Raw genomic sequence first — 24,993 nt, 5'->3', positions numbered from 1 at the left:
GCATTGCTTAAAAGATAAATTTTACTCTAACAATATTGAAGATAACTTTCCCAATCAATCCTCCGTGTTACTCTTCGTTTTTCCGTCCAAAAATGGAAATATATAGAGCTCAGAATAGGACACAGAATCTACCCCAACACTATACAATAAAAAAAAAACACTTTTACATAAGTTTTATTAATCCTATTTTTAATGTGGGAATTGTTTTAAGTGTAAAAATGACGAAGAACGATAATAGAGTGGAATTATTATAATTCCAGATATTTGAGATGACTGAGAGAAAAACTGAGATCAGTTATGGAGTTAATTGATCATCACGATAAAAAAATGAGGAATTATAGATTCAATATATTTCTTTTGAAACAAATAAAGATTCTAAACTTTAGTTAAAGTTTTTGGATATCTTAAATCATACAACAAATTTGAATGATAAGCCTATAATTGACTCAAATATGGTTTTGAAATGGGCTCTTTTTATTTATGAAGAAAAGAAATATATTGAGGTACATACTAGTTTTAATATTAGTCCAATAACGATTTTCTTTTTTGGTTTAGTCTAAGGTGATCATTTTTCTATTTAGGCATATATTTTGGTTCACACAGTGATCTTAGACCATAAACCGAAATTTGATCATTGACTAATTTATTTTGGTATTAATCAATTTTTTCGACCTGAATCATTGTACCGATTTTCTTCCTATTCTTGATTTTTGAATTGACCAATATGAGTTAGGTATCACATTAAACTTGATATGACGCCATCGTAGATCAATTTTCACAATTTCGAAAGATGCATGCCGACATCAACAATTTATTTATGGAATCAGTATAGATGGAGTTTTAGACCAAATTGGACACGGGGCAAAACAAATTTTCCTGTAAGACTGGTGTTAGCAATCCTTTTTAGAGGACTACATTTGTTTCGGTCCAATAAAGTTCCTAACTGTATCAGACTACTTTCGGATTTTAAGACCGAAACCAAACACTTTATAATTTGATCAAATGTCAATTGCATCTACATAATTAGTTACAAGAAATAGCGACATATGACGCAATATCTTTAAATTTGATTAATCCAAATAAATAAAATGAATGAATACTTTTTTAACCAAATTTTGAAATGATTGACTAGATTAGAAATCATTGAATTTGTACGTAGGTTAAGTATGCATGCATAATCTCTCCTTGGCATGTCTTTTTTCTACTCCCTTAATATTAGACGAATAAAGAAAAATGACATGAGGTAGATTAAATATTGGATGGAACCACATTTTCCGTGAACCCGGTCGGTTTTGATCTAAAAACATAAGTATTCTACTAAATTTCCGGTATCTGAGCTTTCGGATCCAAATCAAAATTAGGTGGATACATGTCTCGAAGTTTATGAGCATTATACCCAAAGTTTGGCCCTAAATAAAATAGTATCCAGATTCAGCTTATGTTTTTTACTGACGACTTATGTCGAAACAATGAATAAACCAAAAATATTACTATTAGAGCATAATGCGTGGTCCATTGAAATCTGAGCACTTACTAATTCGATAATTAATTAAGGTTGAGTGATTGAAATTAATTTATATTTCCATATATTAAAGTATAAGCAATACTTTACATAAAAAAACCTGAATTTTCCAGCTTAGGTAAAGTAGAAAAAAGGACAATTGAAAAATTCCATTCGCGTACTTAAAGCAGCTAGGCATCACTGTCTACACCGTCAGCAAGTTCGAAACGTTGGAGATGAATAAGGGTTCTTTCAAAAAGACCAAACAGGACCCAGAAGAGTGAAAGAAAACATCCCAGGAATAAACTCCTCAAGGCTATGAGGGCCCATGCAAGTGAGGTCGGAGTTTTACACTAGCCTGTCCAGAAAGCTATAAAAAAGTGTGTGAGAAATACCTTGTGAGGGTGGAGAGGTCATTTAGCAGCAATGATCGATAACCACATCTTTCGTTTCAAGAGTCTATAGCTAATACATTCATAAGTTTATGAACATAATTTATGTACTCGGGCCCAGTAGTGTACCTGTACGAACCGTGGGCTGGGTTGTACTGTAGCATATTAGAAGTGTTCCTTTGTGCCTAAAAACAGGGCATTTGAGTTTAAACTATATATACAACCTGAGAGCCGCGTTGTATTTTGGATATTTGGAGGTTTCCTTGACCCTTGGGGAAGCGGCAGTGAGACTAAGAGTTCGGCGTTTGACCCAGAATTAAGCAAATATTTCCTCAATGCGTGAAAGAAAAGTGCTTATATAATACATATATATATTAGTAACCTCATACTCATAAAACCAACATTAGAATCATTCTTAAAATTTTACAGTTTTTTATTTTATGTTTTATATTAAGCAGAAGAGTTCTTCATCAATTTTACTCTAGTTATAATTAAAACAGTAATATTATTGCAATATATGTCCAATGACCTTAATATAACTCCCATTTATTTAATTTTGATAAATAAAACATCAACATTTTAGGGAAAAACTCGAAGGACTGAATGTTAAGACTCAGGGACAGAACGATCTTAACAGGGATGTTTTTTTTTTTTTTTTTTGTTTTTGGGGGGCTACAGTAATAATTTGTACATATCCGTACAAAAATTAAACACCTTATCAGCAACAAACATCTTCTCATTACAATATATGAGAATTAACATCTTTGATGTTAGCTGCTTTTTGAGAAAGTTTACAATCTGCAGTCGTCTTTCAGTTCCTTTTTGCTGATGTAAGGTATTAAACATTTGGATTCAGCACTTCCCTAGGCTTTTTAAACCCAAATCTATCTTTACATAATTTATTTCCCATAATTTTACCATCGATGTTATTGTTTCTTGCAAGCTTCCTTATGCTCGTCGAAGGATTAGATTGAATTATCGCATTTATGTTGGCCTCTGTGGGTCCTTACACTGCTCTAGTTAGTTTTAGTTCTCAATTTAAAACCAATGACACTCTATTGACACATTTTAACATGCACGTAAACTAAAAAACAGTTTTTTAGGTACAGATTTATGTTGATTATAAGTTAAAGAGAATTGAATTTATTGATTCAATTCTCGAAAAAAATACTAATCATTACATTCTAGGAAATGTGTTATTGTAGTATAAATGATATTTAGGACTTAATGATATACATAGGGACGGGATTTGTGTAAGAGCAATTATGGTAGTGCTGAATACAGAACAACTTTAATATCAATCAATAAAATCGCTGTTTGCTCGGATAAAAAGTTCACAACGTCCCCTTAAACACTCCACGCCCTTCTTGACCGTCCCAATGGGTAAAGTACGGAATGCCCTTCAAATACCAGCTTTTGGAGATCTTGTGGTACTGGGGAGGGCCCTCATTGGAAAAACATTCAAAATTACCCAAGACTTAAAGGGTTCCATTCCAGCAAACTAGGAAGCCAAGGACTGGGTGGGACGAACATCACATTCTCAGAATAAAATAGCAAAAGAATACTAAATTTTTTTTTATTGCTGCCAGAACTAGGGCTTTTGTCCACAGAAGAATAATGTAGACTTTGCTGCTGACCTTCATGCCCTCCTTGAATATGAAGGGCGGCATATCTCGATCCTCGCTGCTAAAAAGGCCAAGGATCCCAACTTGCTGTGAGGGCTTGGCCTTCATGACACTCAGGACGATATAAGAACTTATTTCCAACCATCTATTGTTCCACATGTTATGCTTCTGAGTTTTGTATGAATTTTTCTCATCTAAGAAGATCCAGACAAGTTCTTACAAGAGAGGCTACTGTTTTAACTCGATTAAATTCTTGGTTCGGGAGACCCTTTTCTCCATGTTTGACGGGGTTAAGAGGTGTGTCCCTTACAATGCACATATCTGTGGTACCGTAGGTCTTCTTCCTTAATAACAAAATGACAATTTTTTAGTCTATTTTCCTTAACAATGCAGAATTTCGGACATTTTCAGCCATTTCAAGGTCACAAAGCTTCTGGGAAATCATCATGAGTGGACCCTTAACATCCTGCCTGACAAGTTTTCTGAATTTTTGGACAAATCGATTTGCACACCCAATCGCTTCAGACAAAAATGAATTATCTATTTTACCATCTAAATTGCACAAAATACTCAAAAGTGCACAACGTTTTGTTCTGGATTATGATAAGACCGGATTATGCTGTCGTAAAGAAGCATAATGAGGAACTGACGGGTGTAGAGTGACATCCATACCAAAGTAACTCTCCATTAGTGTGTGTTTGTATTATAAACGGTTTTTAGGGGGATGCAATGAGTCCAGACAAAATTGCAAACGATTATAACAACTACTCTAGAAGAGAAGGCGGGAACAAGACATATGGCACCCCTTAATTAAAATCATTGTTGATAATAGATACCTTTTTTATGATTTTGGAGGGAAAAAATGAATAACTGCTATAAGGAGGAAAACCTTCTAGATTGGAAATAGATTAGTACAGGAAAAGTACACTAATTATATTTATATTCATATACTATATTTATTTTATTCTGCATTTTGATAGCAATTTACAACAAAATAGGCGATAATTCTTCTTCCTTCAGAGGGAGAAGTTAACAACATATCACGAAATATAAAATAACATTCTACAAGAATAAGCGTGCTGCCCACGGAGATTGTTATTTTTATCTTACACGGTCCGGGACACTATCTTTATTTATGCCTCTAACAATTGTACCTTTTTCATGAACAAATTTAAAGGAATATGGACTTTGTACTCTCCGAATGAGGTCATTTAGAAATACTTAGAAATGGAAAAACAATGTTCTCTCTTTTTTTTTTTTTTTTTTTTTTTTTTTGTTCATTCATAAATGAACGTCGTGTTGTTAACATCTATCTTTAAGGGAAGAATTACTGCCTATATTTGGTTTATTATTTTTTAAAAAAAGAAGAAATATCAAAATAATAAATAATATCTAAATATGATTACAATATTTCCAGAGGATTAAACCTATTTTAAATGTATTGTCAGTTGCAAAAATTTAAGATATGTTCTTATTTTTAGCAGAAAAGGGAATGTATTTCAGAAATTAAACAAAATATGGCCAGTTTTGTCAAATAATTTCGGATCAAATTAGACTGTTTTTGTTTTTGTATATAGATGTCATTTATATTGAAAATAAATAAAACGAACAGCTGATAGTTAACTGAAATTAAATATGAATTATGAAAATATGAAATCCGGATATCTTCCGGATTAGACTCTTTTGAATTAGTCTGTTGAGTTCTTTTGAACTCTTTTTGAAATTTTTGGCTCCCTTACAGCCCATATGCCAACGCCCTTAACTACGCCTATTGGATGCAAATCGAGGGGAAGCATTCTAGGGCCTTCATCCAAACACTGAGCCCCTCAACACCACTATCAGTCAGAACTGGGACACCGATGCAGAGGACTTCCTCCACAGGTGGTGCCAGACTTTCCACCATCATCTGGAAACCATCAATGATATCCGAATATTTTTCCCAGTCTCTTCAAAGATTTGTTTCTGGCTGCCTTTGAGGGACTTCATGATGTGGATGTAGGAGCATCCGGTTTTTCTACATTTCTTGTAGATCAGATTGCTTTTCTTTGACATACAAATTTAGTTTTGTAAAAAGTAGGTACTTTTTACCTCACTCACTTTTTTGCCATTGGTTATCTGAAGAATGAAAGTTCTATTCCTCAGCTTTTTTAATTACTATTTAACTCTTGAGTGGTAAAACTCCCTTTGAATTACTACATTCAACCCACTTATTGAACATTCGTGTCTGGTTATAAAAGACGGAGAGTTACTACCTTGAAGATTTATTGTTGAGTCATAATTGTTGTCCTTACTGAACTAAGATAGTTCAACATCAGAGTAATTCTTGCTAATGCCCTTGTCTATTACCTTTTCCCCGTTCTCGTTTAATTGAAGCTGATCTTACTAAACGTCACAGCAGCTAAGCTGCTCTCCTCCAAAGCATTCTTCAAATTTTTAGGGTTACCATGATGATTTTCTGTTTTTTTTTTTTTAATAATATGCCCAAAATGTTGTTAAAATTGAACTGAAACTTTCTGCTCGTAAGCAAAATATCAAGCGGATAATTTTGTATCAAACCTTCTTGGATGCTTTTAAAAAGAGTTATTTAGATTTGAAACCTATGTTTTACTAATATACTGGTACCCTGTAAATAACCAATTCAAAAGGGATTATCTATATGTAGGAAGTTGTTGTTGCAAATATTCGCGTCTAAGTTGATAAAAGCTATGTCTATAGAGGTTGTATCAAAACATGAACAATTAAGAACCCACGTGTTTGTGACAATATATATTATATTGTTTAAAAAGCGTCTTTTATTTACACATTTTGCAAGAGATAAAAAAAAAAAATTTTAATCGTTAAATTTGATTTATAATAGAAATTAAATAACTATAAATTATGCCTTATAAATGCCCTTCGATAAATAACATCATGATCCTTTCGAACAGTGTTTCCCCAGAAATCGTGATTGAATTTTCCCAAGCATACGATTTGAATTCAAATATTAGTACATATAAGTTCAGAAAAATCTCTTAAAACACAACCGAAAAAAATCGGTCTTGTACCTAGTCCTTGCAAAAGTATCTACATAGTAAAATCCAGATTTTAATTACCTAAATATAGCTAAGCCCACGGAATGAACCTTTATTGAGTCTTTGATCAAAATTATATTAAACATTTTATAAATATATCATTTGAATGGCAATAAAGAAATCCGGTTTTTTTTCTTCACATTATTAATTAGTATCTTATTAACAATAAAATATAATCATCTGTGTAATGTGTGTAGGTATGTATCAACTAATGTGGGTCGTTAACACTCAAGTAAGCTCGAATGGAAGTTTCTCAAAGTTGAGTGTAGATTGCCAGCCAGGGACGTCTGCAGGGGATGAGCACAAGGAATTGTAGCCCCCGCCCCACCCAAGCTCAGGAATTTTTGCTTTTTATAAAGTTTCCATATTTTATTTTTAAAAAAAGATGTATTTAAAAAATAGGCATCTCCAAATATTTTGTTCTATTTTGTATTTTCAAGTGATTCCATTTTTTATAAGGGTTTGTATTTAATAGCAAATAGTCAACATTAACATCATATTTTTTTTTCGATTTCAATGCCAATTTTATGACGGCATGCTCCATAAAAGGAAGAAATCGAAGGAAGATACTTATAATGTGATCATCCATCTCAAGAGATGTTCCAATTCCAAGTTCTACGAGGGACGACAGGAGGATAATTCATCCGAGGAAAACTACCAGACCTCATAAGGGAGAGGAGTGGACTCCTTCCTCGGGAAGGAGATACCAGGATCGAATCAATGAAGTGATCCATTCAGGATGAGTAGATAATTTAAATATTTCAAAGTAGGAACACTTAAAAAAATACGTAATGGAACAAAAATCCTCAAAGATAAATTCCTTTTTTGGCTTCAACTCATATGTACAAAATGTGTGTTCCCCTGTGTTATTAACAAATTATTCTTTATATATATTGAAAATTGCACAAAAACTAGCCAACATTGATCATCACAAAAATCTACAACATGTCATGTGTTTTCTTTTGTAATTTTTTATTTGTTGAGTAGAGACGTCCAAGAATTTGAAGTCCATGGGACTAAAACCACACTGGATGATGTGGAGCCTCACTCGGACACTGACCGCAGATCTTCTCAAGGATACGAATTCCTTTGCATCCTCCACAAGGCACAACCAAAATTGTTTCACCTACCGTAGACGAACAAACATTATCCTTGTCGACGAAAGTGGGCTACTCAACTCCAGCCGGGCTATCTTTGCCGACAATCCCATAGCAGGGGGGTCAAGTTGTCTTGATCCCATCTTTGTCGCCACTGTTGTGTATTGACGAGGTTGATAGACACAAACTAAATTAATTAGAGGAATCTTGGATTACTGAGAGAAACATGGAGAAGGCGTGGAGGAATAAGATTAAAAATGGATTTATATGAACACGTATGTAAATTATATTGAGAAACATATTAGATACTACTTAATAGGCAATACTACTTTGATAATAAATAAGAATCAAGACTATTTAGCATTTATACTAATTTGGAGAAAAAATTGAGATTGTTCAGCTGTTGAGGGGGGAAAATATTGTGCCCAAAACAAACAGGTCGTTAGTATTTCTCCAATACTATTAGTAATAGGAACTTTGTTATTTAAAATTAATTTATCATCCCTTCTGGATTGGCATACCCGTTCTTGGTAAGTTATTAAAATATATATTCCTTTAGCTATACTTATTATTTTGCCAATTTGTAGCTGAACAATGATGCCTACTTGTGTGGCTTATAATTGCACCTCCAGAACGACAACTTTCTCTCAGTCCTTCAGGACTAAGAATCATAAGGGTCAACATTATTTCAGCATGCTGAGAATTATGACCATGGAATAGATGAGAGATATGGAAGGCGGGCCCCATCACGCATTTATCAATTTTTTCACTTAAGTAAAATTAATATATTTATACAACAATGTAAAAAATTCAAATGCTGTTTTAATTATTTTTCCCCCCAATCCCTGCCCTTTTAATACCAGCCTATTCATATATAACTACATATTGGACCACTTTATTGGTTTAAACATATGTTCTTTTAGATTTTCAAAAAATCAAGAGTTTCGTAATCGCTGTTAGATGAACTGCCGGAGAGAAAATTGGAATCCCTCTAAGTGGTCGAGAATTTGTTCAAACATTTCAAGAAGGATTTAATCATTCGATATGAAGTCAAGTGTAATCTTTTTGATTGAGCAATACCAACTATTTTTGATTTTCTCAAGCACTTAATTATAGTTGAGTCAAATCGAAGAGTATTAAAACGATCTGATAAAAGGGAAGTAATTATCGGAGAAGATATAGAGGATGACAATAATCACGCTTCAAATGTACTTTTGGATCATTTGTACTCTTTGCCAAATTCAATGGATCTCCTGGGCGTAGAGAACAAAAAAGCTAAGCTTCAATTTCTATCCCTTGCAGAAGAAAATGAGCAGCTCTTAGAAAATTTAAAGACTTTAAAAAAATGGATAACCTTGTGACTTCAAAAGCGGATCAAGACAATCAGAGATATATTTGACGATTTAAAAAAAAAAAAAACCTTATTTCTGGGTCAGACGAAAAAGTACTATCTTCCATAACATATGGAATCCCCAAAATTTTCTATCCACGTAGTATTCTCAATAACAAAAATAGGATAATCTAAAGACAAAAATATCGTGATGAATTGTGAAAATTTGGTCTAACTTTGCAGTCTTACTCTCGAAAGGGGTATACCTATGTTCACACGACATTTAACATGGCTTTGCACACCCCTAGTTTATTAGTAGTTTGTATGGAACAATCGATAGATCTCCAAGATTTACATTTAAACCTTTGAAACTTTGAGTGGAACAGCAAGGAGTTGCAGGAGGAAAGGTGTATTGCAACTTAACGCTCGACGAAATGAGCATTCGAAAATTAATTAAATTGGACAGTAGTAAATGCCATAGCTATTTAATTTAGGTTTGTAAGGAAACGGATAAAGTTTTACAAATACTATTGAACTCGACAAGTTATGCACTGCCTAGAAACTCAAAATTAATGTAAAAAAATTATATTGCTATAGTAAAAAATATTGGTTTTAACCAAAAAAAAAAGGGTCTGTCAATCTCTTAATTACCATGTATTTGATTCATCTCCAGAATCAAGTCATCTATTTTTCCTCATTAAATAAATCCCTAAATGTTATTCAAGGATCAAATTATATCATTTGGGAAAACAAGAAAGTGAGAAGATTCAAGGGACCCGAGTTCGAAGTATTCTCACCAATCTCGTCCAATTCAAAAATCAATATTTTGTAACAGTGTCATTAATATTTTGAAAGACTAAATTATATTTCAATTTAATAAATTAATTATTATAGCAAAATACTCCTTCGAATTATGTTTATTACTTTTCTACGAAATATAAGGAAAAATAATTGCCAATTTATACAACATAAATTTATATACTTATTATATAATTAGGTTGGAGTCGATTTCACGATACTCTTAATGTATTATTGCTCATGAGGAGTTGATCCAGTCTAAGCGTCACGGAAAAATGAAAAAATTTAATGGCGTTCTATTTCAATTCATGAGGTTAATACTTAGTCTTGGAAGATTGAGTCAAAGTTACCGTCCTGGAGTTGCCATTGAACGCTACACAAATAGGGATTTTGACCCTACAAATTGTGGATGTAATAAGTACAACAGGGAGTTAATGGAATACATATATAATATGATAACATACCTATAACACGTATTTCAATTAAAAAGAGGTGGCAAATTAATCCCAATTAAAAATATTATTTCATTTTAAGAATTAATTTGTTTTGAAAAAATACTATAGATCTGTTTGTTTTGGGCACAACCTTTTTTTTTTCTTCGACAGCTGACGAATCTCAAAATATTCTTTTGCTATTGAAGAAAATCAGCTGTCTATGTTTCTTATAACTCTATGATCTTAACACGTCCCACAAATTTGAAAATAAGTCCCTATAATGGACTCAATTATGAGATAGGTGATTGAGTTTAAAAGTAAATGGGATTTACTCTTTTTCTTTTTTGTCCTATACAGCTTTTATGTTGACACACCACATATATCATACAAATGAGTTGGAAAAATGGATCCAATATTTGCTTTTTCAGCTTAAATTTGTGGGCCACAATTAAACACAAAAGCAAGCTAGAATGAATTTTCTCGAATTTGAGTGTGGATCACATTTTTATTTTTATACGAATAATCATACCAAGGGCGAATTATTCTTATTCCCCCTTTGACTGAAAGGAGCCAAAATGGATCGTTACTATACATTGATAGATTTTATTTCGAAGGGGGCATATCAGGGATAATAAAAGTATAATGTTCTATACTTGGGTAAAATTCTTCGATTTTCCAACTCATCCCACAAATTTGAAAAATAAGCCTATAATATTAAGTAGATTTTTTTTTGTTTTTTGTTCAATATTGTATTTATGTTAAGGCCCCCCCCGTATCTACCCTCCATACAAATTGTAAAGTCATGGTAATAAATAATAAATAAAAACATAAGTTTTCGCAATATATTTTTTATAATACTAAACAGTAAATAATCATACGCCTTCATACATGAGGCGTTATTTATTTCAATTCGATGACATCATCATAAACCTTGGTCCTGGTCCATTGATGTTTTGTATGCAAAAAATAAACCAAGATTTTTGTGTATTAGTTCTTTAATCACCACTTGTATAAATTTGATACTCTGCATAGTCAATCCTTTTATCCATGTTGAGATCTGCGTCCCTCATGACTTCTTCTATATCCACCATTCTACTATCCTTATTCGCTAATTTGAGCTCACCTTTTGAAAGGTATCCATCACTATTACGATCTATCGTCTATATGGTGTAAATTATTATAACGTTAATTTGTAAAAATAGGTTCAATATAAATGGAAAAATACTTGAGGTTTCCTTACTTTAAAACTAAGGGGGGAAATCAACTTCATTTCCATGAAATCCTTTAAGAGTATTTCTCGCGTATCATCCTTCCGTGGAAGATATTGTAGAATCCCATCTAGCTCTTCCATACTCAAACGAATCCCTAGTTCATTGTTAATCACGTTTAAATACTCACAAGGTAGTAGGGAGTCTCTGAGACTCGCAGTATCTTCAACACTATTGTAGTGTATGCATTTATCTTCAAAAATACTTGAGAGGGATTTTATACACTTTTGAGAGCCATGGACTCGTGCAAGGATTTGGATTAAAGCTGTTGTGCTTAGGAGTTCTTTGTTGTTCATATTTTCTTACTAGACTTTATAATCTATTGTTGAAGTAAAGGTTTTTTTTTATATATGTATAATGGTTGTCATGGGCTACCCGCTTTCATATGCTCAAAATACATGGATACGATACATTGGTAATATATCTTGTATAAATATTATTATACTTGTAGCAAGAAAATAATGTTGACAAGGGGAAAAATATTTACTAGGGTAGTTTCATAAGAAATTTATTAATTTTTGAACGTCAGCGCCGATTTAGGATTAGATATAAATTAACACTCCGTGAATAAATGCAAATCTATTTCATTCAATGAATGTTGATGTAAAATAACCTTTTGCACTCCTCATTATGATAAGAAATTCGGGGAGCATCAATTCTTAAATTTATTTCTTGGCATTCATAAATGGAAAACGGACGTTCTCAGTTATGCTAATTCGTTGTATTTTTTAGCTCGTCCGTTTCTCTTCAGTTGGTAACGTGAAGGATGTTTTTTTCTTTTCCTATGCTACTATCATTATTATTTAATACCTGAGGAGTGAACCTCCTTTTCAACTACATACAATCTATCATTGTTCTATATGGATGTCCAAAAGTCTTAACCCTCTTAAATTTGGTAGGAAAAATTTTTGGCGGTAAAGTATACTACCAATCTGCTACTCCTCTCATGTGAACTCTGGTGAAGGTTATTCTTACCATAGATTTCCCAATGTCAAGGACATTCGTTCAAAATGGGTCCAATCTAGTCATAGACAAGACCCATTCAATCCCGAAACTGCCAGAGTTTGTTCTATAAATTTTGAGGAAGATGCATTCCGAAAAATCTAAAGACCGAACTCATGTCTAATTACGGAAGGACCTCTAGAAGCAAGGTTCGGAAAACTTTTAGATCAAATGCATTTCTTACTTGGTCCCTGAAAGCTCTATTCGAGCTGCAAAGACAGAGAAATCAAATGTTAGAAGGTCAAAAAGGTAATTGATAGAATAAATAACTATATCCATAAGAAATTAAGCAAATCTATTTTATACACATTCATGACCATCCTTATATTTATACTAGGCTCTCCTCCAGCAACAAAAAAAAGTTGTCGATGAACTTACAGCTACTCCGAAACATGGAAATTTGAAAGTTGATAAGCCATCTGAAGAATGCTCTGATACTATAGCAATATCATTTGAACATTTAAAGCCTTCTTTCGATGTCTCCTCGGAGACTATTGAAAAGAATATAATACACCAACAAAACATAAATGTGTCGTACAGACAGATATGTAAAATGAGCAGCTTCTTCATTGGGGGAAGGAAAAGAAAATACTTCTCATGAAAATAAATAGACATGAAAAAAAATTATTTTCCTTCAGTTTGACTAGAAGTGCATCAAAAAGAAGTGAATGTAAAGCCTATAAATTTCTTCTTTACAGCCTATGACTGTAGACGTCAAGGATTGGGTTATATCACTGGATACTTGCCTAAGAAGTTTGCTTTGAAATACCCTAAAATCGGTTTGAAGACTAGAGATGATCCTTTTTGTGACTCAGATACGACACCGTCGATATCAGTATTATCTAAAGGAGGACTGACAAAACCTTCAAATTCCTTCCTTACTCAGATTAAAAAAATTGATGCAATCTTTGAAGCATGTCATGGACAGGAAATATCGAGCCTACTTAATGTTATTGAGACTATAACATCAATTCATCAAAGTTCAGTTTATTTATTTATTTAAATTTTTGACAATTAAGGACGGCACAAGATCTTGTCGAGTATTTAAGTCTTTCCGTAAATGGATCAGATTTAGAATCATGAATTAGATCTTCAGTCTCCAGGATATTTTTTGATAAGTTTGAGGAACTCATTATCCCATTGTATGTATTCTATACTATTTATTATGTTTGTAAATTTAATATTATGATTCAAGAGTGAAAAAGCAACGTTTTAAGATAATATTTCTCTATGTATACTATTATTAGCAATATTTCATTTGCTAAAAGGATTGATCAAATAATTCAGAAGGTTGAATTGGGTTTGATTGTATTGCTTAAAATACTTGTTTACTTAATTGTTAAAGGGTAAATGGTTTATTATAGCAATTACACGAGTGAAGATTATTAATCCATTGGGTGTTTGTAGTTTAAGATAGATTTGAAAAATATACAAGATGAGAAGGAGTATGAGGGAGTGAGGGAGTTTACTAATTTCGAATAACTAGAGATGAGTAGAACAGGGGGCTTATAGCTTTGTTATGTATTTAATATGTCCTTTCTGGTTTTTATCTTCCTGTATATTCGTTTATGTATTTAAGTATTGAGTTTTGTGTATTATAAATAGTGTCGTCTTATGTAAATATATTTAGAGTATAGTTAGAATACACAGTGTTACCTTATTCCTCCACGTGAATTCTTCTCCTCATTTCTCTCGGTCATCCTGGATCTCTCCTATTATAAATAAGCTTGCGTCTCTCCCTCGTCAAGACGCAACAAGCTTTTAGGCAAATAATTACTTAAGTATTTAAACAAACAATAAATAATTCAATTGACATTTAATTATAAGTATGTACATCTAATTACACCTCTCAAATCTTAAGAAATAAGTAATAGATACATCTAAACTAATCCAATTGTTGACAAAAACGGAAATAACCCTCCAAAAATCACTTACCACATTCATATTCCCAGCCAGGATATAATATTATAGAAATAGAGGTTGAGTGAACTTTTTTTTAAATTGTTACGTGAAATAATTATATTAGTAAAAAAAATTGCAATTTATGATATATACAATTTTTATTTATTTTTTAAGATAGCACATTCATGCATGTACATTGTATGAACTTCAGTAATTGCACCGATTACCTTTTTTTTACCCTGCTCATGAAATTATTAATGATTAATATATGTGTAGGTAAAAGCCAGAATATAAAATAAGGCTTGTTATGAGCTGAAAAATGCTACCTCTAACTAATCATTTTGCTTCAAATGAAAGAAGAGGAAGGGAAAATGATCAAACAAAACAAAATTGTACACCTTTTTGACCCTCTTACACTTACACTTATATAGACTGAATTAACTTAGTAGTAATTTGTAAAGAAATAAAAAACATATTTTACACATTTTAATGCGATTGTATATTATTATTATTATGTACCTAAATAGTTTGCACAAGAGAACGTGTGCTAATAACATTATTTATGTATTCTCTTGACCAATGAGACAAGGAGAATATCCCACTTGATGCACGCCCTCCTTTTATAAATATATCAGCTGTAAGAGTTCGTAGCTAGTTCTATTTACTTGTGATAAGAAATTGAAAACATGGAGAGTTTGCAAAAGGGGTTTCTATCATTACTCAATGCGTCGAATCCTTCACATCACGAGCCCTTTTTGGAATGGCTTCGCATCTCCCTACCAGATATGATTCGCACCGTTTCTCCTGCACCTGCAGCAAACACGATCAAGCCTGTAATACGTCTTCAACTCAGGGAAATTTCCAATGATATAAGAGCACATTTGCCGCTTGAAGCCGTTATGCCTTCAGAGTCCATCCATCATCCGGATTCTGAGGATTTCTTACATTTAGATGCCTTTTTATATGATGAAGAGGATGAAGAAAAGCTTGTGGAGGATGGAAAGCTTCCAAAGCAGATCTGTGGGGACTGTGGCTCTAAAAATACCAGACAAATCAGTGAGTATATCGAGCATTATTCGTTATGCATTATTATCGTCTGCATACTTTGTGACCAGGATAAGTACATCGGTCCTTATACTTAAGTCCTACAACTTAGTGCTTATTAGTGAGTTGTCACGAGCAAAACTCGTAAATCGGTACTCGAGTTTTATGAAGTAAATAAAGAAACAAAAAACTCGGCTCGTGGGCATAAAAAGCAGAGTATTACTCGGAATTTGAACGTAAAACGTAAAAACTTGGAATTCTTTTTTTTTTACTTTTTCGAGCCCATTATAACATGTAAATCTTCCTAGAATTACTTACTTTCTTGGCAAAATTTAGAATTTATGTTTCCTCACATTTAGAACTGTGTTGATTTTAATGCTATGTGTACTCATAATCCCAGTTCGTTTTAAAATAATATTTCTTTGATTTTTTAAAGACTAGCAGGAGGACTCGACATTGCTTGGAATTACTTAAATCTCTATTTTTTCTATATAGTATCATTAATATGCATTCATATTAATAATCATCGGTGCCGCTAAAAACATATCTTATCGAAGTTATAACCAAACTATAGTAAAATATTGACTAATGAACTGTTGAATTACGCTTATGGCTACGATTCAAATAAGTTAAAACTAATTTTTAGATCAATCAGTCGAACATAAATTACAAAAACAATTTTCTGTGGTCATCAGTACCTTATATTCAATCTAGGAATAGATCCTTTTATACATATGTACAAATATAGTATATTCAATCACGAATACAATAGTTCTCTAGAAAACCACACAGTTTTTTAAATGACAATTTTCAATTATTCAGTAAAAAATATGATGTTTATGACTGACGAGTTTTTTAGGTAGCAAAAAGTGTAAGTGTGTGTATCGAGTGTTCAGCCAAGTGACGAGTATGCAAGCGAGTAATGAGTTAAACTCATAATTCCTCGAGTATTTTTTTTAGAAACTCGAAAACACTCACGTAAAATTCAGCTTGCGTACATCACCGGTGCTTAAAGTGTTCAAGAAATACGAGTACGGATACTTGGTGCTGTGACAGTACTTTATTATTTGGTCTAGTCCGGTTAAGTCTTAGGACTGAGCTGGGCTGGGCTGGGCCGAGATTGAATTGGACGGGACTGAGTTCTAAATAAAGACAGACACTAAGCTGCTCTCCTAGCAAACATTCTTTAATTGTCAGGATTACCACGTTATTTTTTGTTTTTTATTATTATTCATTGTGGCAGGACATATTTCATGCATTACTGCTTAAAAATATTTTTTCGGCCCATTCCAGTCTTAATACCGGTCTTATCTCTGCTTAGGACTGCCAAGATTACAGATGATTTAAAAAAAAAATGAAATAATGACGTCATCAATGACCGAACTTTATAAGTTTTTAGAACGTATCTAGACCGGACCTAGACTGAATTGGACGGGACTGCAGTCTTCAGCAGTCCTAAATAACTCTACTTTACTTAACTTTTGACTGAACATTATGTTTTTTGGGTGACGGGCCGTATGTATATCTTGTTGATTAAAATAGTTTTAAAAAATTTGATAAGAATAAAAAAAGAATCTTCCTGTATACTTATAAATAGTGACGTGTCGTAAGCTGAATTTTGCTGCATTAGTAGTTTCGAGTTTCTAAAAAAACAATTGAGGAATTACGAGATATACTCACCCCAGCTCTTTTTGCTCGCTAACAAACTCGTCTTGTCATAAAAATCATATTTTATAAATAATTATTGAAAAGTTGCCATTCAATTTTTTTATTTTTTTTATTGGTAATTTATGTTTTTCAGATTGATACAAAACTTATTTAAATCGTGGTTATAAACGTAATTGAAAAGTTGATAAAATTAATACATCAAAATATTTTTTGTGGTAATGATGCTTATTAATATGAATTCATACTAATTAATCATGACATTCTTGTTTTTGTAAAAACAAAACGGACGCCCCTGAATTACTGGTAATTTTCCATTGAGTATAATATTCCGGAGGGCAATATTCCTAGAACTACATATGTAAAGTAACATCAGGTAACAAGGAATGTTATGCATTAATATTATTTTATTAAAGGAAAAAAAATAGCTACTAACATTGTTAATTGAAGTTATTACTTTTTTATAAATGTAGGAATTTGTTTATGCTCATTGAAATTGCAATATTATAACTTTTATTGCTCTTATGTGCTGACTGCAAAGCTAATAACTGGATGAAAATAACTTACATCTGTAAAGATTTTTATATGTGAAAAACTGTTATAATGTTTACTCTGTTTAAAAGATAATAGCTAGGGGTAGGTAGTACTAAGTCATATTTTCAAACCCAGCTTGCCTGTCTTTTTTTGGATGTATTTTAGTCCAATTAAGCCAAATGTGAAAAAAAAAATGATTTATTTTTATTTTTGGGGGCTTGCCCCCGAAAAACTGAAACGAGCCATAATTTCCCCTAAAAATGCATTGCGCCACATTATTTTTCAATAAAATTGGCTGCAGACCTTCTAGAACGTTGCTTCCAAATAGTATAGCAGCATTAGTTATTTAAAGTACTAAATGATATGGAAAACAAATGGTACAATGAACAGAAGTAGCTTCTTAATATCAGGATTGCTGAAAAAATCGAGATGGGCAAGAAAAAGAGTCTGTACGCACTAAAGTATCTTCAGCTTAGTGTTTAGGAGCTTCATCAAATTCTCCACTCCCATCCTGACATGAAAGAGAAGATTGTATGAAATGAATTGATGTACTATCACGATACGCACAAGTATGATGTTTTGGAATATCCAACTATGTTCAAGGTCAACAAGAACTTACATGAAGAGAGATTAGTCAACCTTTGTACACTTTTGGCTGGACATGAACCTTCTTATTCTAGTGCCCCTATTACCAACAAACAGAGATGCTGAGGTAGCTCTCGAATGTAATATGGCAGAAGTTGGAACTGAAGATGATATAGAAATTGAAATTGGAAATTACTGTGTTACTCTTGTCACTGAGGGTGAATGAAACACTTGGTATATTGCTTCTTGTGAGAACAGGAATTATGATGGCACATTCCCAATGGATCATCTTGTAAGAGTGAAAAAGGGTCAATTTAACATAGAAACATCCTAGAAAACCAGACACTAGATTTGCACTCAGCCTCTACTCTGTAGTGATGTAGATGGTGAATGGGATATTTCACACAACAAATTCATGACATTTTCCCTAAGAAATCATAATGCCATCAATTCAATCCTTGAGAAGGATCACTTCAAATGGTTGAATAAAAGTTCTTGATCAATTCAATTTTTCTACAAGTATTATGAACAATATTTTGTATTATTAGATATTATATGTGTACAACATAGTAACACTGATTTACATGTTATTTTCACAATGACCAGTAATACTTTCGATTTGTGCTTATATAAATGCTCAAAATACATATTTAGATGTGCAACTAGCTTACATAAGTCATACAAGGAATGAATTTTTAGGCTGGGGGATGATTATTTTCGTAAAAAAATCAAAAACTAACCGTTTAGTAAAAAATGGGGTGCTGTTGAACATGTTCTCAAAAATTTATAAATCTACAAAAGATAGGACAAAACTAATGCTATATTTGGAATCCTTGGCTTGTAATTAGTAGGAATAGAGTCATCAAACAACTTTTTAAGAGTTCTACAGCCGATTTTATTGAGGAATAAAGTGACGCGGTGAATTTTTAGGGGAAACTGGTTTGTTTTAGTTTTTTAGGGTGCCATTTTTTTTTTTTTTTTTTTCATATTTTGGTTAATTGGATTAAAATACAACCAAAAAAAGACAAGCAAGCTGGTTTTGAAAATATGACCCAAAATTCACTCAGTACCGCCTACCCCTATAATATCGTGCATTAAATTCAGACTAATATTGGAGTATAAGGTTAGGCGTTATATGCTCTTATTGTTAAACCTTTCTCCTTCTCCAAGTTGTATCTCCAAGTATGTGTTGATTAAAAAAATCAGTTATTATCATTCTTAGATTATATGTGCTCTGTCAATGCAAAAGCAGGCTGGAGTAATTTTTCTTAAAACGTAGCGTGGATTACATTTGTACCCGGAATCTAATTATCCCACATTTCTTATTACTAAATTATTTTGATAGATCATTCTAAATGTCACTTAAAGATCTACAAAATTATCGGTCAGTAATAGAAAAAAAGATAAAATAGATAATATTTTAAAGGGGAACTTTAAAAAAATGTTCATAAATAAAATGAAGGCTATAGCTAATATTCCTATGCATCTCAAACCATCCCACAAAATGAAGCCCATACTTAAGCGAATAAATCAAATGAAATAATGGGTCATTTATATTTAGGAAGTAAAATAATTGATAAGCTGGTAATTTCTTTTTTTTATAATTCTTAATGAAGATAGCTTTTGTCTAGAAACATCCTACATTATGTATGCTGTGCAATAATAATATATTTATTCACAAGTTTTTTAAGTGTCTTTAATTATATCATTATTATTCCAGAACTCATCACACACTCCTGTTCCAAGGATTTACTGGAGTATATCTTTAGAAATCTCTTACCACTAGGACTCGAAGGAAAAACCATTGTAGATGTGGGATCACGACTTGGTGCTGTCCTCTATGGAGCCTACTTCTTCAGCAATGCCTCCAAAATCATTGGTATCGAAATGAATCCAGATTTATGTGTATTACAAGAGCAAATCATTAATAAATATAAACTTGGGAATCGTGTTCAAGTTGTTCGAGGGGAGATGACCACACTTCCTGAGGTATTCAACTCCGCAGATGTAGTTATATTAAATAATGTTTTTGATTGGTTCATGAGTCCGGAGCTCCAAGTCAAAATGTGGCTCTTTCTAAGGAGTGTTATTAAGCCTGGATCATTGATTGTTACGGTTCCTAGTCTACAAGAATCACTGCAGCATTTACCAGTAAGGTTTTTGTTTTTTCACAATTTTTTTTATCTAATCATACATATTTTCAGACTGGAATAGTCTTAGAAACGTGGGTAAGGCAACTTAATCCAGCTCTTCCTATGCCTCACGGAATTGATGAATATGAAGATGAACCCATCGCCAAGGTGCAAATGTATCAAGTCATTCAAAACACACCTCTTATGGGCTAATGGTCGAAATATTATTGAAGGTGTCGTCCTATTCATTCAAAGAATTAATCATGTTTTCCAAACTAACAACAATCTTTTTATTTCAATTATCTGAATATTGTTTTTACTAAGACTATATTCAATTTACAATGATTAAAGTTAGATTTTTATATATATTATGTATGTATATCTATATTAAGTATTAACGATTGTTTGCTATTATTTTGATTAATTGTGTTTTACATGCTGATAAAATACAAACTGCTTTCAAGTACACATATATGTACATGATAAACCTACCTATATAGTAAACGAAAATGTTCATTAATTCAACGATGCTAAAATTGTATAAATCCTTGTAAGTCAAACATAAAAGTTTAGTTTGGCAACTTCAGTAGACGACATATCTACTGAGAGAAAAAAATCACAAAATAAAGAATAGTGCTCATTACTCGCTAATACGTTCCAATTGTCAAAATAGAGAGAAATAATTAATGAAAGCACTAATATCTTGCAGATTACTAACATATACTTTTCATTATTCTATTAGTTTTGAGTGTTCATCAACTTCGTCTTCGCCTTCCTCATAGTCAAGTGTTTGATGAGAATACTCTGCATCTCCTTCCCGTGAATATTTTTCGAAATGGACTCTAAGTATAAAGTCTCCTTCAACTTCTGGTTCATAGGTGGACGGAATTATGCAATATTTTCCCGGAGGGAGTCGGACTCTTATATTCGTTTCTCTTCCATCATGCCATGTGGGTGTTTTGGCTACCTTCTTGTGGCTTTTGTCGTTGCGTCGGAGGAAGAAAAAGTCTCGCGAGAGCTCCTCGACTTCATCTTCTACCTTGTAGACTTTAAATCCAATCTGAAATAAATTTATAAAGAGGATGAAATACAAGTTGCGTTTTCAGGATTTTTTGGAGGATTTCGAACCAGGTGTTCGCCTTAATTTTTGTTTTCTTTTTCGGCATTTTAATAAATTCAAATGTCAAATTTAAGTATGTATCTGAATGACACATTGTAATTATTTCTAGCAGTAAATTTCTAAAATAATATGATTTATAGTTGTTCTACTCCATAATTTATTTTACAAAACACATTCATACTCTTTTTGTAACAATGTTAGCTGTGCAATTAGTTACTTTTGATGAAGCAATTATTTTAGATTACCTTGTTCATGCCTTTAGCACGACTGTGAGCTTTTCTTTTTTGCATTAGAGATATTATGGCCGAACAACGAGCAAGAGGATCCTTATAATCTGGATCATCTAATTGAATAAAGCATTGTGGGTTACATGCATAATTTCGAAAGTCGCCTTTTAGAACACCTCCAGCATTATGATCTGCTTCCCATCGACCACGAAATGAAGCACTTGTATCAATGTTGTGACTAATGTGACAAATATCCAATGTCTAATCCAGAATAGTTACTATTATATAACGGGATTTAAGTATTTGGGAACATATTTACCTTGAAATATTTCAGAAAATCCCCATAAGCCATCCAAAATCCACCATCATGGAATGTCTCAGAGTCTAATTCCCTGCGTGCTTCATCAGGTATATGAGACCATCTTGCATCCTTTGGATGCCATGCACCTATCCATATGGAAGCTGTAGTCCTAGAACAATCTTTCACACGAATCAATTGTCGTCCTTGTCCCAAGTTTGCTACCTGGGTGACTCGATAAATGTGCTTAACTTGTAATCCTAATTCGGTAGCCTCTGCTAATCTTAATTTGTCTTCTCGTGTTTTTGGAGGAGGACTAGCAAGTACTATATTTCCCACGCGTAAGGCTCTCAATACATCAAAAAATAACCTATCTGCGTCTTGGGCATCCTCAGTTAGAAGTTGATTTAAATTCCGCACTCTTTCTGGAGTTCCACCTGTTAGTTCTATGCAGCCATCTATGGGTGGCCAATGATTGAGAAGTTCATAGGATCCTTTTGCTTTGGCATATGCTTTTTCTACTAGGGATGGCCAAAATTCCAATTCAGAATTTGATTTTAAATAAAGAGGTTCATCCCTACGGACTGGAAGGCGATCATCTACGACTATTTCGATCCAAAATCCAAACCAAAATCGAAATCTGCATAATGATTTATTTAAGCTGAATAATAGTTAAAGGATATTTGTACCTAAAAATCCCAGCATAATTTTCTTTTTGAGAAAACCCTTGATCTCTTGGAACAACTTTTCGGAGCAATTTTTCATTTTCAGCAATTGCAGAGAGTGCTGGAACAAACCAAGTGTCAAGGCCTTTCCTTATATCAAACCCCTCATTTGCTTCTGCCACTAGAACTGGCTCTTCTCTTCCTCTGAAAATGGATATAAATATATTTCATACATAATTCAGCTAAACAATTATTCATTTCAAGCGAATCAAACCTAAGGATATCATGTGGTCTCATCCACTCAATTTCTTCCTCATAGCGATGACTTCTATCTCTCAACAGATCGTTATCATCCGGGAACTCGGGATCTTCAAAAAGAGTGCCATTCTTAAGACAGACATCTCTAAGTTTAAAAAAATTTTGATCATACAAATACTCCGTCTCTTCTTCCTGAGGACCAACAGAAGGAAGTGGAGATTTGCGATTGGAATAAGGAGATGCCCATGCCTCTGGTGAGCTCTCCCGTGAGGAGCCTGGAGAATTTGTTCTAATGCCCATTTGTTAAGGAGTAGGCATTCTCAGATGTTGGTGTCAATATAAAGAGATTGTAACATTAGTGTATTCTTTACTGTACGCCTACATATTCGTTCATGTAACCCTCTGTCATATACGCCCATCATCACTTTGCTTCTTCCACCTCCTTACCTGGCGTACAAAAATGTTGCCTGTTGCTGTTAATCCAAGTTGATGATGAGTGAGTGAGTCTACCCCCTCTATGGTTGTATGAGTATGAGGCAATTGTTTCATTGTTTGTTCCTGGTTCTCAATGTGTAGTTTTTTTTATAATCATTAGCTGTGGAGATGAGTTCAAGGAAACATTAATTCAATTTCTGCAAATTGATAGAGCAATTCCCTAATTACTAATAATATTCAAAACTAATGAAACATACATTTTACAAACACAGGGGCGTCCGCAGGAGGGGAGCTGGAAGGATTAAAATTAAGGAATTTTTGCTTTTTACATGATTTTTTTTTGGTTGAGTTGAAAAAATTTTACGCGGTAAATTTTTTTGTTTGAAAAATTTATTTTCTTAAGAACAAGGTTATTCGGGCAAATATTGCAGCAGGGAAAAAAATGTGATATTCAATTGTTTTCCAAAAAATTAAATTTTCTGTGAAAAGTTATAGATTTTTGAATATTGTTTCCAAAAATTTAATGCTCGAAATTTTTCCGCAAAATATTTAAAATTTGAAATTTTGCTGCAAAAAATGTTATATATCAAATTTTTTTCAAAAAAAATTAATTTCCTGAGAATAGTTATAAATTTTTTGAATTTTTTTCCTAAAAAGTAATTTTTCTGAGAATAGCTATGGATTTATTTTTTTAAATTCCAAAAAATATAACTTTCTGAGAATAACTATGGATTTTAGAATTTTTTTTCCAAAAAATTATTAAATATTTAAACTTTCTGAATACCTCAGGAAGTGTGGTCAACTCCCCCTCGAACAACTTGAACACAATTCCTAAGTCTATATTTATTAATGATTTGCTCTTTGTAATACACAAAAATCCGGATTTATTTCAATCCTAAGGATTTTAGAGGCATTGCTCAAGAAGTAAGCTCCATAGAGAGCAGCACCAAGTCGTGATCTCACATCTACAATAATTTTTCCTTCAAGTATAGATAGGGATTTTTGAATTTTTTTCCAAAAAATATCATATTTAAGTTTTTTTTTAAATTCAAATTTTTTTGCAAAAATTTAATTTAATGTGAATTTTTAAAATATTTTGTCGGCAGCCGTGGATTATTGAAATTTTTTCTGAAAAGCTGTGGATTTTTGAGTTGTTGTTTTTTTAAAAACTAATTTAGTATTTGAAATTTTTTTCCAAGAAAATGTGTTTTTGATTTTTTTCCCCAATTTTCTGTGAATGACCTGATTTTTGAAAAAAGTTTACAATTTATAATGAATAACTATGGATATTTGAAATTCTTCTAATAAACAAGGATGCCGATCCTTAATTCTACTTTAAGTTCAACAAGTACTTGTAGTTATTACTCTGCAACAAATCATCAAGCTTATTTCTTTTATGAGCACACAGGAATGCTCTATCAGGTTTTGAATGTAATCAATGTAGTAGGAAAATAAGTTCATAACAAAGAAGTTAAATCATAATGACTACAGCTAAGGAAAAGAAAATTCATTCTTTATATTACAACGACCAGCTTTTTTTCCACTCTAACCTTCAACCATAGAAAGTTTGATTAATATACTCAAAGAATTGCCGTCACAGATGATTTTTA

The 24,993-nt window shown here is 32.6% G+C and overlaps 3 protein-coding genes and 2 long non-coding RNA genes across 5 annotated transcripts; 3 read left to right on the top strand and 2 right to left on the bottom strand.

Moving 5' to 3' along the window:
* The first annotated feature begins 3,125 nt into the window (after nucleotides 1-3,125).
* Nucleotides 3,126-9,198, top strand: LOC139906422 (uncharacterized). The gene is made up of 2 exons (XR_011781923.1): nucleotides 3,126-8,216; nucleotides 8,274-9,198. It is a non-coding gene; the product is annotated as an uncharacterized lncRNA (long non-coding RNA).
* Nucleotides 9,199-11,076: 1,878 nt separating this feature from the next.
* On the bottom strand, nucleotides 11,077-11,924 carry LOC121124339 (uncharacterized). The gene is made up of 2 exons (XM_040719490.2): nucleotides 11,489-11,924; nucleotides 11,077-11,408 (listed from the first exon to the last, which is right to left on the bottom strand). Exons 1-2 carry the CDS (start codon nucleotides 11,810-11,812, stop codon nucleotides 11,244-11,246), a joined length of 489 nt encoding a protein of 162 aa, XP_040575424.1. The 5' UTR covers nucleotides 11,813-11,924; the 3' UTR covers nucleotides 11,077-11,243.
* Nucleotides 11,925-12,304: 380 nt separating this feature from the next.
* On the top strand, nucleotides 12,305-13,964 carry LOC139906423 (uncharacterized). Its single transcript, XR_011781924.1, has 2 exons — nucleotides 12,305-12,767; nucleotides 12,856-13,964. It is a non-coding gene; the product is annotated as an uncharacterized lncRNA (long non-coding RNA).
* Nucleotides 13,965-15,056: 1,092 nt separating this feature from the next.
* On the top strand, nucleotides 15,057-21,633 carry LOC121123892 (uncharacterized). The gene is made up of 4 exons (XM_040718952.2): nucleotides 15,057-15,476; nucleotides 19,969-20,399; nucleotides 20,453-20,613; nucleotides 21,123-21,633. The coding sequence occupies exons 1-3, from the start codon at nucleotides 15,107-15,109 to the stop codon at nucleotides 20,591-20,593; spliced, it is 942 nt and encodes a 313-aa protein (XP_040574886.1). The 5' UTR covers nucleotides 15,057-15,106; the 3' UTR covers nucleotides 20,594-20,613; nucleotides 21,123-21,633.
* On the bottom strand, nucleotides 20,647-23,538 carry LOC121123891 (calpain-8). The gene is made up of 5 exons (XM_040718951.2): nucleotides 22,965-23,538; nucleotides 22,715-22,894; nucleotides 22,047-22,665; nucleotides 21,746-21,988; nucleotides 20,647-21,440 (listed from the first exon to the last, which is right to left on the bottom strand). Exons 1-5 carry the CDS (start codon nucleotides 23,246-23,248, stop codon nucleotides 21,111-21,113), a joined length of 1,656 nt encoding a protein of 551 aa, XP_040574885.1. The 5' UTR covers nucleotides 23,249-23,538; the 3' UTR covers nucleotides 20,647-21,110.
* Between the last annotated feature and the right edge of the window lie 1,455 nt (nucleotides 23,539-24,993).

The sequence above is a fragment of the Lepeophtheirus salmonis genome, chromosome 9, assembly GCF_016086655.4.
Source record: "Lepeophtheirus salmonis chromosome 9, UVic_Lsal_1.4, whole genome shotgun sequence".
Classification (NCBI taxonomy): Eukaryota; Metazoa; Arthropoda; class Copepoda; order Siphonostomatoida; family Caligidae; genus Lepeophtheirus; species Lepeophtheirus salmonis.
Note: the sequence above shows the minus strand (reverse complement) of the source record. Positions and strands in the feature narration are given on the sequence as shown.